The 14,412-nt window shown below is 45.8% G+C and overlaps 1 protein-coding gene across 1 annotated transcript; it reads right to left on the bottom strand.

The window, feature by feature from the left end:
• Window positions 1–5,775: 5,775 nt before the first annotated feature.
• On the bottom strand, window positions 5,776–10,600 carry LOC125550142 (protein SOSEKI 3-like). Its single transcript, XM_048713058.1, has 7 exons — window positions 9,408–10,600; window positions 8,173–8,643; window positions 7,832–8,080; window positions 7,662–7,731; window positions 7,434–7,564; window positions 6,402–7,353; window positions 5,776–6,283 (listed from the first exon to the last, which is right to left on the bottom strand). The coding sequence occupies exons 3-7, from the start codon at window positions 8,061–8,063 to the stop codon at window positions 6,142–6,144; spliced, it is 1,527 nt and encodes a 508-aa protein (XP_048569015.1). The 5' UTR covers window positions 8,064–8,080; window positions 8,173–8,643; window positions 9,408–10,600; the 3' UTR covers window positions 5,776–6,141.
• Window positions 10,601–14,412: the final 3,812 nt, after the last annotated feature.

Here is a 14,412-nt window from a genome sequence, read left to right on the forward strand (position 1 = left end):
TGTTGAAAAATTTGTGTCTGGAAATAAAAAGAACAAAAAAGAAAAGAAAAAAGATTGAAGACATCAAGGGAAGAATAGTCTTTCTTTCATGTTGCATGTGGCATGGACAATACTTTCCACAAGTGAGAGTGACATGTGGTGCAATATGTACCGTCACCGTGTATATATTGCAAAGCGGCGATGGGGACTGAAGACTGTAGCTCGGCTTTGTCCCCGGTAAGTAAGCAAACACGTGCCACAACGCAACAAGTCAAGCACAAAGTGAAGAGAGAGGTTCTTTTATGATCTCTTTTTATGGTGGTGGTGCTGGCATTTCTTAATTCAGTTTTACCATCTCTTTTCACTGCAAAAGAAATGAGGCAACCATTCTACCATCTTTTCACTGCAAAGGATGACGTTTTAGGTTGAAAAATCAAACCACCATTGCAGTGCCCCATGCCAACCCAGGTCCATCATATTTTTTTGAATTTTTTTTTGAATTTTTCAGGTCCATCATATGAAGGTTCATATCGCTGTCTTAGCTTTGATTTGCGCTGCCTTTAATTACTTTTATGTTGTGGCTGGTGGCATTTCTTAATTTTACCACTAGTACTACTACTACTACTTGTACCACCACGTACTGAAAATATTGTACTCCTAGCTAACATCCACCCATCCACCATGTACAGACAGACAATTGAAGTCCGTCCGTCCATTTGGTATCATCCAATCCATGTCCTTGTCTCGAGCGTCGTCGCCGGCTGGATACTTCTCCCTCCATGGCTGTGTGTGTGGCGATCAAATCCGAATTACACATGCCGCTCTACGTCATCTTCTAATGTTGTGTTTCGTCATCATCATATGATTCTCCTTTTTGTGAAAATGACTCTTATTTATTTTAAAAGCTCACCAAAATCACAAAGCACCCTAAATATAATTACAAAATAACATCATCAAACGACCACTTATACAAAGGCTGCTAACAGTCAGGTTTATTAATTTTATCAAGGAACCGACAGCCAGTTTCGTCCGGGCGACAATTAGACATGGATTGAATTGTTTTTCATTGCAGAGAAGAAGATCGACAAGGAAGAGACATATACAGTGAGTGAGTGATGAAATACTCCTACCGGTGGAGTAGAGCAGAGTGGGAGTCTAATACAGTGAGTGAGTGAGTAAGTGATGGCTGTCAGATCTGAATCTCAGCTACCATTCCTACTCCTCTTTGGATACATACACCACCAAAGTCCAAAGAGTAACCACTTATTATTAGCTACCAGGAGTAATTAACTAACTAAATACTACATGTAAAGAGATACACCAGAGATTTAATCTTATACTCTATCCGTAAAGAAATATAAAAGCGTTTAGATCACTAAAATATGAAGTACCATTTTCTATACCTTTCTTCCATCTTCATCGCTGCTTTCTCCTGATACGGCCAGTTAGGAAATTGTGTGGGTGATGCATGTCTAGGCATACAATTTAGTTTTAGAAAGTTCACCAACCACACAACTCCCTAACTAGCCATAGCATGTGAACAAAGCTGAAATCTAGTATTAATTTAGAGTCAGTCGTCGTGCACACACGGCTAGGCATACAATTTAGTTCGAGAATATACACCACCCAAATGATTTCTTATATGGCTACATCCTGTGAACAAAATTGACATGTATTAAGTCATTGTTCAGACACGGCTAGGCATACATAAAATCTAAGCTTGAGAATGTGCTTCACCCACACGATTCTCAAGCTGCCCGCATCATGTGAAGTTAAAATACACTTCCTCTGTCTTAAAATTCTTATCTTACATTTGTCTAGATATGAATGTATCTAACACTAAATCGTAACTAAATACATCCGTATTTAAACAAATCTAAGATACGAATTAGGACGGAGGGAGTATTAATTTAGAGTCAGTCATCATGCACTCACCGCTAGGCACACATAAAATCTAAGCTTGAGAATGTGCTTCACCCACACAATTCTCAAGCTGCCCGGATCATGTGAAGTTAAGATATATTAATTTAGAGTCAGTCATCATGCACGCATGCCTAGACATGCAATTTACCTTGAGAAAATGCACCGCCCAGGCGATTCCCTAGCACCCCACCATGCGAACAAAATTGACATGTACTAATTCAAAGTGAGTCATCGTGCACTCAAGCAGGCATACAATTCAGCTGAAAAATGTGCATTACCAACATGATTCCCTAGCTGGCCGCACAAATGTGAACATAGCTAGCATGTATTAATTAGAGAAATTCATCATACACGCATACCCAGATATACATTTTCACTTAAAAATGTGCACCACCTACATGATTCTCTAGCTGGCTGCACCATGGGAACAAATTTGACATGTACTCCCTCCGTTTCAAATTACTTGTCTCAAAAGTGGATAAAAATGAATGTATCTACAACTAAAATATGTCTAGATACATCTATTTATGCGACAAGTAATTCCCGATGGAGGAAGTATTAATTTAGAGCCAGCCATCTTCCATGCACGCCTAGGCATACAATTTAACTTGAGGATGTGCACCACCCACACAATTCCCTAGCGGTTCACACCATGTGAACAAAGTTGAAATGTATTAATTTAGAGCCAGTCATCATGCACGCACGCTTAGGCCCGGTTTTTTTCTTCTTAGATGCCAGTTGTCTTATCCTGATGTATTATCTTGTGGGTGTTTCCCTCACTAATCTTGGAATATAAGCAGGGGATCAAGTTTGCATAAAAATAAAGAAAAAAACACACTTGGCACACCGGCCCACCGTTGCAGTACAGTGCAGTGCTTCCAACCCAACCCAACTCCATCATACAAAGAGTATCATAGGAAGGAGGGAAGATCCACATCGTTGTCTACTTCAATTTGTGTTGCTGCTTCTTTTTCTTCCTTTTCTATGGTGAGGATGACGGTATTTCTTAAATTTACCACTAGTACTACAACCAAAATTCTTAAGACGGACAATTCAAGTCCATCCATTTGGTATCCACCCAATCCATCCACATGTCCTTGTCACGTGTGTCGTCGTCAGCTAGATACTACGTACTCCCTCCATCGATCCATCCATGGGCATGGATAGATCCCATCTCGGGCCGTGTGTGGCAATCAAATCCTAATTACACATGTTGTCATCTTTTAATTTCACATTTCGTCATCATCATCATCATCATCATCATCATCATCATCATCATATCTAATTTACTGTTTGTTTTTGCCATCATCCATGAGTTACATACGTATATACAGGGAGGTTGCTAACAGATAACAACCATGTTTATTTTAGGGTAATGTTATTCAGTGAACCGCTGGCTGGGAAATGATGGCAAAACAAACATTTTTCACAGCAATTGTATTGTCTAAAGCATAGCAATTTTTCCCAGTGAACATGGCAACTTTCACAACAAATTTTTGAAGAAAGTACCGATTGATCCTCCCGGCCCTCGCGTCGTCCCCTTGGGCGACTCGGGGGCGACTAGGGTTCCGCCGCCGCCGCCAGCCCCCTCCACCCCCTTCCTCCTCCTCGCCGCTACCAGAGACGGCCGCCGGGAAGGCCGCGCGGACGCCGGTGAAGGTGGCGGCGGGGATCTCGGCGCTCCTCCCCCTCTTGGAGGCCCGTGGTTCCTGGGGCGGCGGCCCTTGCCGGAGAGGCGACGTCGTCGGGCGGTGGGCGGCGTTCGCAGGGGGTGCTGGCCAGCATGCCCGGCCGCGCGGGCGGCAGGTGGCTGGTGGAATCCGGCCACGGCGTGAAGCTTTCTTCGTCAGATCTGGAGGTGTGAAATCCCTATTCCCTGCTGCCTCTCTCTCGCCTCCGGTGTGGGCTAGCGTTTCTGGCTCCGGCGTTGGTGCGTGTTGGTGGCCAGCTAGGGAACCGGGGGAAAGCTTGGCCGGTCCGGCCGGCCCGGCGGCGGCAACGCCCAAGGGCGCTGCTTTCCTCCATGGGGGCGCAGCCGAGGTCCCCTGCTCTCCACCCCGATCCCCCTGCTTGGGTGAAAACCTTTATCCTCGGCGGATTTGGCGGCGGCGGCGCCTTGCGCATTGTGACCTTGCTGGAGGCGTCGTCAAGGGTGCGGGGCTCGGTCGGGAGGTTATGCAGGTGAGGGATTGAGCTACCTCCTCTGCGTCGTCCGATTCCTTGAAGCTTGTCTCCAACTAGTTGGGCATGGACTGTGGCGGAGCAGCCGGCGCGGCATATCCCAAATCGATGTGGTCATCCTACGTTCACCTTGTGATGCGAGGGCAACATTCTTCCAGCTCTAGGGTGAGCTTCTCGAAATCCCGATGGTGCGGTGCCTACGTGCCATGGCGAGGGGGAAGGGTCCCTTTTCGGTGATTGAGAGGGAAGATGTTGGTTCCCTTCTTCTCTAGGTGTTCCTGGAGCACAGTCCATCCTTGAAGGTCGGCTATGTCCTGCTGTGCTGCTTCGTTTTCTGCTACATATGATCCTAGTGTGGAGTGCTCGGCCTGTGCTAGCTGCAATTCATTTGCGGCTTGCAGAGGTTGTAGTGAGTAGACTTTCCAGTGTTCCCCGTTGTATCGTTCTGACCGTTGTAAGTTGGGTTGTCTGTTGTAACTCCTGGCCGGTTGATGGCTTTGTTAATTCAAAGCTGGGCTCTTCGCGAGCCTTCATTCTAAAAAAAAACTTTCACAACAAATTCTTGTTTTGCCTGAAATTACCATGTGTTTTTGAAGAATCTGTCATTCTCCCACAAAGTAATATGCCATAAAAAAATATTCGCAAATGCCATATCTTCTAGCGAACGTTTGATGGCTATTGTGATCCTTATCTTATCATGGAACCAAGACAAACAATCTGCCCAAAACCGAGCACTCCGTTCATGAAGCTATTGATGAAGAAGATAGGAGATGAGCTCCAGAACTGAGGGCTCACTGGCAATGGTCTCCCGGCTGCTTGGGTGAGCCGCCGGCAGCCTTTGTGTTGTGCCAATAATCAAACACGTGCCACACACACAAGTCAAGCGGTGGTAAAGGAGATCAGGAGCTCTCATGCTTCTCCATTCCATTTTAGGCTGAAAAATCAAACATGGATATGGTGCAGTCCAGTCCAATGCAGTGCCACCAACTCCATCAGTAGATATGAAGGAAGGAAGATCCACACGATCGATCGCGTCTGGCTCTGATTTGTGCTGCCTTTTGTTTTGTTTTGTTTTGTTTTGTTTATGGGGTGGTGGCATTTCTTAAGTTTACCACTAGTCGAGAGAGTGGCATTTCTTATGTTACAACCAAAATTGCCCGTGTGTGTTGGTTATGCTTTGTCACGGGCTACATCAGCATCTGGGAGCTGCAAAAGCCGAAGCAAAAGCCCAAACAAAACAGGGCCTAGTGATTTACCGCTCGTTTTTGGCCCCATCCGAATCCGATGCATCCATGAGTTGCAATATCACTAGATTCGTCATGCAGTTTTCTTTTCATAATTTTATTTCTGTAGCGTCTTTAGTTTATCCCATCAACGTATACGTACCTACCTAGCTACTGGGTGGTACATGTGCACGTATGCTATGTACCTACCGCTGCCACACCGATCTGGTGGTAGCGGTGGAGTAGACAAGAGGACTGCTCTGCTCTGCTCTAATACAGTGAGTTGAGTGAGTGGCAGCTGCCATCAGATCTGAATCTCGGTCAGCTTGCATTTGTACTCCACAAGCAACCAAGTGTATTACAGTATTAGCCAAGGAGATAGGTAGGAGTAGTAACTAACTAGACGACCAAATTTCATTCCTTCCTTGCTCTCAAAGAAAACTTCATTACTACTAGTACGACGACAACAACAACAACAACAACATTTTCATTATTATTTTCACATCAAGTTACTACCAACATATATACCTAGTAGTACTACCTGCCACATTCTGTAACAACCAACTGCCAACATATATAGCTAGGTACTCCCTCCGTTCCATAATTCTTGTCGTGGTGGTTTTAATTCAAACAACGACAAGAATCAGGAACGGAGGGAGTCGACAACATCTTGTGCTGTTTATTACCTCCGATCCACACTAAATTCACAGCCAAACAAGAAAAGAAAAGAAGAGGAAGAAGAAGAAGAGCTGTGCCCAGTTCCAATCCGAAACAGACGTACTGCTGAGTTTCTTGAAGCAATTCATTATACCTTAATTTCTTCCATCTTCGTCGCCTATTCGTCCCGGAACGACACCACCTTTGAACAAGAGGCCGTCCTTCCCGACGACGGCTCGCTCGTCCTCTTGCTCGCGCTTCTCGACAGGTTGCTGTTAAACCCTTTCGGCCACGCTTCTTCTTCTTCTTCGCAAATAACTCTGCAATCGTGCTACGTGCTTCAGGATTGATATATACGGAGAAAAAGTATGCAGGCACGAACATGTACAGACAGATAATGATGTAAACCAAGGCGATCGATCGGCTTTACGTGCGTACCCTTCCTGGTGACTGCGCGACGAAGAAGAAGAGCGTTTAAGTGCACCGTCGAGCAGGCGGCCACTGCAATTTTCTGCAGGCTTGAGCGCGCCGAGAGGACACAGCTCCGGAGACAACGGGTACTCGAGCTGCGGGAAACACGGCTTGTAGGACGACGTCTGCATCAAGCCGAAGCCGCCGGGGTGACTCGGCCCGCAGGCCATGAGGCGCATCAGCAGGTTGGCCGGCTTCAGCCTGCCACTGACGGAGCCGCCCGTGGCAGCAGCAGCAGCGGCAGCCCTGTCGTCCTCCACCGGCAGAGGAAGGCACCTCCTCCTGCCGGCCGCCTCCGCCCGGATGAGGGACTGCAGGGTCCCGCTCCTCCTGCTGCGAGGCTGGTTCTCCCCTGCCGGCGCACGGGTGCAACGGGATTCTTCCTCATCTACGACAATCTCCGGCCCTTCCGGCGATGATGATGCTCTTGCTGTGTCCTGTCTGTGTTGCAGCTTCACGTCGTCCCACCTCGCTTTATCATCTGTTTGTGTGGCCGCGTCGCTCCCTGCCGCTGCTGGTTTGGGGGGGCTGGGTGAGCTTGTGTCTGAGGAAGCCATGCTTGCCTTGGGGGACGAGTTGCTCGACGAGCCTGAATGTGGTGGTATTCTGCATTGCTCGTCGTCCCCAATGGTGGAGGCAGATGGTGTTGACGGCGAGTCTGGCCGGGGAAGCGGCGGTGGCACCGCGACCTCTTTCATGGTTGGAACGACAGCAGCACGAGTTGTTGTTGGTGGCGGCGGCGGCACTTCCTCTTTGATGACTGGAACAGCAGGGTAAGTTGTAGGAGTAGGAGATGGAGACTTGGAAGTCCAGCCTTGGTTTGATGATCCAGGAGAAGGAGGCGAGTCTTGTTGTCGAGCCGGCTTGCAGGGCTGAACCTTTGCATTGTCTGCACATGCTGCATTATTCTGCTGATGATCTGAAACAGTAGGGTATGATGAAGTGGCAGTTTGGAAAGGCACAAATTACAGTTGCTCATGACTCATATGGAATTAATACCTGGCACTGGCAGAGGCTTTGAGTGGTCGAATGGGAGCTCGGAGCCCTTGAGAACGTACTCTGTTCCTTGCGTGGGCAGCAGCAGATCATCCGCAGACAGGTCGTGCCACACGAACCCGGTCTTGTAGCTCCTGCATTGCATCGTTGCCTTATGAATAAACACAATGTTTGTCGGACAACAGACGGGTCTCAAGATCGATGGGTATGTATATGTAGGTAGGTAGGAACCTCTTGCAGGACCAGGAATACTTGGCAGCCATGCCCTTCCCTCTCAGGGCGTCCAGCCGGCCAATCACATCTGAACAAACAAATTGCAATCATTCAAGGTAAGGCATCATCCTACAACAAACCACTAGCAGCAATGAAAATCAGGCTGCAGTAGCAGCTTACTAACTAACCTCGGAGGTAGAGGCCTTGTGGGGAGGCGAGTTGGACCTCCATGAAGTGCGGGTGCTCGAGTTGATGATTCCGGCACAGGTAGTACACCACCGCCACTCTTGTCCCCAGCTCGTGCCTCCTGGCCGGTTGTGGCTCCGGCTCCACCCTGACTGCCTTGGTGCGCATCCCGGACGGGCTGGCGCGCCGCCTCGCCCTCCCCTCCATGGCGCTCCGTGGATCCTCCAACGACATGTATGGGTGTGTAGAGTCTGATCAGTCATGATCAGAAATAGCAGAGTCAGAAGAGATCAAGACAAGGCAGGCAAGAAACAGAATGGGGGCCGAAGAACGCGGATCAGACCTGCTGCTGCTGCTGTTCCTGGATTCAGTGAGATTGTTGTGCTTGGTCTTCCCTAGCTAGCTCTGGGTTGACAAGGGGCCGAGCCCTTTTGTAAGTAGGAGGAGGAGGAGGAGGAGGAGAGGAGTGTTGAGTAAGAAAGAATGAAAGAGATACGGGGACGAGTAGTTGTTTGGTGTAGTTGCTGCGCACATGGGGCACATGTAGGATGGCCACAGTACACTTGGACTTGCTCTGCTGGGTATTGGTGTACGTGGGGGGTGAGTGAGTGAGTGAGATTTGGTTCGTTGGCAGGTTTCACTTTTACTCCATGCAATGCAGCCACCTTTCCTCTTTCCTGAGCACTGCTTTGCCTTTGCATCTTCAGCCTTTTCCACATACCCCCATGCTTGCTTCCACTGCAGACCTGCCTGGTGAGTGGAGCGCCTCTTGGGTCTCGCCCTCTTTGATTTGATTCCCCTCACCTGGAGCTAGCTGATACAATATACACGTAAGATAATTCCTTTCATACTCACCACTAGTGCAGTTACACATAAATTTTCCAATCAAGTGACAAATTTGGATGTATAAAGAAATTCGGATGCATAGAGCTGAGATACATCCTTGATTTAGCACAACACAAATTAACCTCAACATTATCTGGAATAAATGAGCAGCTCCTCTCGTTGGTCCATCCGTTTCTGTATGTCTTCTCTTCTATAATGCAAAGGCAGAGCTCCTGCTATTCCCGTCAAAAAAAGAAAAGAAAAGAAAAGTAGAACCAATTTCCAATAATGGCTACTTCCTAGCATCTTATATTATCCCCCTGGTCCTAACCACTCTAGCAGAGCAGACATGAGCGACTAATAAGGTGACCAATCTTTACATGCATCATCATGTTATGCAAAGAGCAATCCAGTGAGAAGTAACTAGTTGCTGAGTTTGGTAGTATACCACTTTTCAGGATTCCTCCTAGAAAAGGGGCATAATTATAATTATTGTTAGTTATTATCCCACTTTGTCCTTTGGCTGAATGGAATGTCAACTAATCAGCACGTCTAATCAACCAAATGCCTATCTGCCACACAACTCAGAAATCACAATCGTACTCGTGTGCGCCATTTAAAGAGTAGCTACAGAGAACGCCTACGTGGATGATAAAGCTATAAATTGTGTACCGTTGATATGTTGAAATGTGCTGGAGAGACGCAAAGTCATGAAACAAGTAAATAGCCAAGAGGATTTGAAATGGTACGTACATGAAATGGGCAGCTGTCAGTAGTGCAAAGCGCAGCTCAGTGAGAAGTATAACCCTTTTGAGGACTCTGTCTTTTTGGCTGAACGGAATGTCAACAAAGCAGCACGTCACGTCTAATCAACCTGATGCATGTCTGCCATAACACCTCATCAACTAGACCCTCCCCATGCTGGAAGATCTCCGTCGAAAGTTGCAGCTGAGCTATAAACATAAATGTTTCATTGAGGCATGTAAGTAAGTAGATGCAATTCAGAATTCAGTTAAGCAAATACTCCTAGGGAGATCCATAATCCATAGCATGCATTCATATTCATATGGTAGTAGAAAACAGGACTCAGAGGTCATGATTGTACTTATGTGCGTCACCTAAAGAATAGAGCTGGGCATAGAACACCTATGTAGATGATACAGCTAAAAATTGTGTACGTACCAGTCATATGTTGAGATGTGGTGGAGAGACGCAAAGTCATGAAGGAAGTAAATAGCCAGGAAGGATATGACAATTTGAAATCAGTACAACATTTCCTTACAGGAATGGCAGCTGTCAGTAGTGCTAAGAAAATTAATTGATTGAATTGAAAATGTACTTTTAGCAGCTCCAAACAATAGTACATTGACGGCTGCCAGGATTTCGTTGAAAGTGATGCCGACTGAACCGTCTGTTGATAAAATCGAAGACATGGTCCTACTTGTGTGCGTGTCGAAATGAAATAAATCGGAATCAATGCCGAGAGGAGGACCTAACCTAAGCAGATGATAAATAGAGATATGAATCTTGGACCGCTCGCTGCAATGGAGGATCACAAAGTCGTGGAATGAAGTAAACAGGCAAAATGATGTGAGTTAATACCATCATTCCCTACGCCGGCTACGGGAAATGAGCAAGTGCTAATAAACTAGTACTCCCTCCGTAAACTAATACAAGAGCGTTTAGAATACTAAAGTAGTGATCTAAATGCTCTTATATTAGTTTACAGAGGGAGTAGTAATGGAATGAGCGGAACGAGTAGTGCACTTGGGAACACTGAGGTGCTGAGCTATACATACATTGCTGGTCACCAAAATTTGATACTGACTGAATCATCTAGAGTATTACTATGTGAAACTAGCAACAAGATTCAGAGTTTCAGACACGATGTATTGTATACAACACCTTATGCTCGAGAATGAATCACCGGAGCAGCTCGACCTTCTTCTTCCTCCTCCCCTTGAGGAAGAGGAAGAGGAAGAGGAAGAGGAAGAGGAAGACCTCCCTGTCGACCAGATCCATCGCAGTCACGGCGACTCCGGCATTGAGCCTCCCTGTTTGTTTGTGTCCAAGAACCAGTCGAAACGCATTCAGATAATGCAGGTTGCTGTGCTTTGGCTTGAGCACCTCCACCAAGATCCATTCAGATAATAAAGGGGGAAATCCTCGGCCTCTGCATCAGAAAGATGCATACATGGATACACCTGCCTGCCTCATGGTCTTCACGGTGCTGGTGTGGTGTATGTTGCAATGGCGCAGCGCAGGAGGTTACCGGGGATGGGGAAATGGTTGATGGCGCTGCGCATCAGGACGTGGAAGAGGCGCAGTCGAGCGGCGAGGAGAGGGAGCGTAGGGTTAGGAGGAGGAAGGCGATGAGGATGATGGCGGCGACGGCGTGGGTGGAGGAGGAGACCAACGTCCTGCGCGCCCCAGAAGCGGCGGTCGGGTCCATGGCGACGGCCATGGATGGACGACGGCGAGATCTGGTTGGGCCAACCCACCGAGAAGCATTTGTGGGCACTGATGATGGGTCAAGTGTTCGTCCGGCCCATCACCGTTTCTTCTTTCGAGCACAGTCTACTTTCAAATGGCCTCTTCCCATTTCTCCAAAAAAAAATGGCCTCTTCCCATAAAAAAAACTTTAAATTGGCCTCTTTTATGGCCAAAAAATGAAATATATATATATATAAATAAATGGAATTGCAACCTATGACACACTATAGCTTACCATCTAAACGGCCTCACACATGTAATACATAGTGAGCAATACTTCCTTCGTTCCATAATGTAGTGCATATTTTGTTTAACAAGACAAACTTTGCAAACTTTGATCAAGTCTATGAAGAAAACTATTTATATTTACAATACCAAACATAAAGAATTTCCAAAAGATTTCACCTTTATTGACCCTTCATTTTCGCACCATCTGCAACACTTTATCGCTTCGCCAACATCACCGGGAAAAATCAACTTAAGTAGCAGCACCCCTGCCTCGATCAAGAACTTGAGCGGAGGTGCCCCACCCACACTCGCGCACAAGAATTGGGGTCATGCACACCCTCGATATTGACCATCCCTTTAAGATTGTATTTTGTCGGTGTGAGTGACAACTTGCCCAATGAAACCGAGGGAGGCAATAGAGATTTTACAGATTAAATTGTGTAAAATATTTGATGCAATAAATAAGTTATAATGTTTTTTAATCATTTCTTTTTGCTATCAAGAGCTTATGTTACTTTAAATAGAGGGAGGGATACATGGATTTGCAAACAATCAGAAAATAATGAATAGATGATTACATCTTGTCCAGAGATATATCCTTCTATCCTTTGTAGCTTGCTTGACGCATTGATCCGCAGCATCAAGCATAAGTTGCAATACACCATCCGCAAAGATGTGCAATCTCATAATGTATTTTTTTTCAATCAAATTTATGCATGTACAATTTATCCTGAACATTTTTCCTAATTTGCAACCCTTGCTAAAAATGATAAAATTATTTTATCTATAAAATTATTATAAAATAACTTTTCTGTTTTTGCTATTTTATTCAATAACACAGAGTAGAAAATTATTTTTTTAATTTCATTATGACAAAATCTTGTATAAAAACATTGTACTGAACTAAATTATTTAAATGTAAGCAAACATCAAAGTTATTAATTTCACATTCATTTGGGATTTTTTGCACCACTTACGTGTACCATAATGTGTTTTAATATATGTTTATGTCTATTTAAGTCTATAATATATGGTTCTAATGAATATACTCATAAAATATTTTTAAATATGAATGTATACTTTCTTAATAAGTAATATAAAATCCTAGAATGTGTGAGGTGAAAAGGGGTGATTTTCCTTCAAATGTACTTCTCTCTCGCTAGTTGGCATTCCTGTGTGTTTTCTCCAAATCTTCAACTTATGCCCTACACAGTTTTAAATGGTTAGCGAGCATGCATGATTTGTCCATTTTTATAAGGTGTTAGTGACGATCCACATGTATATGAGATTAATCGTAGCCTTTTAGATAAGTAAGAGTGTTGAATCCAAAGAGAAGCGCAAGGAATTGACAGGTAAGTTTTAGCAAGATTTCATTGTAAATGTTGTAGAGATAATTGAGGTTGTTTGATAGCATTGTAACAACATAAATAGTAACAATAGTAATAGACTACAGCAAGTGGTATAATCCTTATTGTTGGGTTTCGTAGTAATTTCAAAAAAATTCCTACGCACACGCAAGATCATGGTGATGCATAGCAACGAGAGGGGGAGAGTGTGATCTACGTACCCTTGTAGATCGACAACGGAAGCGTTAACTTAGTTGATGTAGTCGTACGTCTCCACGGCCCGACCGATCAAGCACCGAAACTACGGCACCTCCGAGTTCTAGCACACGTTCAGCTCGATGACGATCCCCGGACTCCGATCCAGCAAAGTGTCGGGGAAGAGTTCCGTCAGCACGACGGCGTGGTGACGATCTTGATGTACTGCCGTCGCAGGGCTTCGCCTAAGCACCGCTACAATATTATCGAGGACTATGGTGGAAGGGGCACCGCACACGGCTAAGAATATGATCACGTGGATCAACTTGTGTGTCAAGGGGTGCCCCCTGCCCCCGTATATAAAGGATCAAGGGGAGGAGGCCGGCCGGCCTCTATGGCGTGCCAAGGAGGAGTCCTCCTAGTAGGAGTAGGACTCCTACTAGGAGGGGGAAAGAAGTGAGGAGGGAGAAGGAAAGGGGGGCGCCGCCCCACCTCTCCTAGTCCAATTCGGACCAGGGGGGAGGAGGCGCGCGGCCCACCTTCGGCTGCCCCTCTCTCTTTCCACTAAGGCCCATATGGCCCATTACTTCTCCCGGGGGGTCCGGTAACCCTCCGGCTCTCCGGTTTTCTCCGAAATCACCCGGAACACTTCTGGTGTCTGAATATAGCCGTCCAATATATCAATCTTTATGTCTCGACCATTTCGAGACTCCTCGTCATGTCCGTGATCACATCCGGGACTCCGAACTAACTTCGGTACATCAAAACTCATAAACTCATAATATAACTGTCATCGAAACCTTAAGCGTGCGAACCCTACGGGTTCGAGAACAATGTAGACATGACCAAGACACGTCTCCGGTCAATAACCAATAGCGGAACCTAGATGCTCATATTGGCTCATACATATTCTACGAAGATCTTTATCGGTCAGACCGCATAACAACATACGTTGTTCCCTTTGTCATCGGTATGTTACTTGCCCGAGATTCGATCGTCGGTATCTCAATACCTAGTTCAATCTCGTTACCGGCAAGTCTCTTTACTCGTTCCGTAATACATCATCTCGCAACTAACTCATTAGTTGCAATGCTTGCAAGGCTTATGTGATGTGCATTACCGAGAGGGCCCAGAGATACCTCTCCGACAATCGGAGTGACAAATCCTAATCTCGAAATACGCCAACCCAACCTGTACCTTTGGAGACACCTATAGAGTACCTTTATAATCACCCATTTACGTTGTGACGTTTGGTAGCACACAAAGTGTTCCTCCGGCAAACAGGAGTTGCATAATCTCATAGTCATAGGAACATGTATAAGTCATGAAGAAAGCAATAGCAACATACTAAACGATCGGGTGCTAAGCTAATGGAATGGGTCATGTGTCAATCGATCATTCACTAATGATGTGATCCCGTTAATCAAATAACAACTCTTTGTCCATGGTTAGGAAACATAACCATCTTTGATTAACGAGCTAGTCAAGTAGAGGCA

This window comes from Triticum urartu, chromosome 4 (genome assembly GCF_003073215.2).
Source record: "Triticum urartu cultivar G1812 chromosome 4, Tu2.1, whole genome shotgun sequence".
NCBI lineage: Eukaryota > Viridiplantae > Streptophyta > Magnoliopsida > Poales > Poaceae > Triticum > Triticum urartu.

Excerpts from the sequence above, each read along its gene's own strand:
- LOC125550142 (XM_048713058.1), bottom strand. The coding sequence starts at position 8,063 with ATGTCGTTGGAGGATCCACGGAGCGCCATGGAGGGGAGGGCGAGGCGG. Across the intron at positions 7,732-7,831 it reads ACAAGGCCTCTACCTCCGAG|ATGTGATTGGCCGGCTGGAC; the intron begins GTTAGTTAGTAA and ends TTGTTTGTTCAG. Across the intron at positions 6,284-6,401 it reads TCGCGCAGTCACCAGGAAGG|AGTTATTTGCGAAGAAGAAG; the intron begins GTACGCACGTAA and ends GCACGATTGCAG.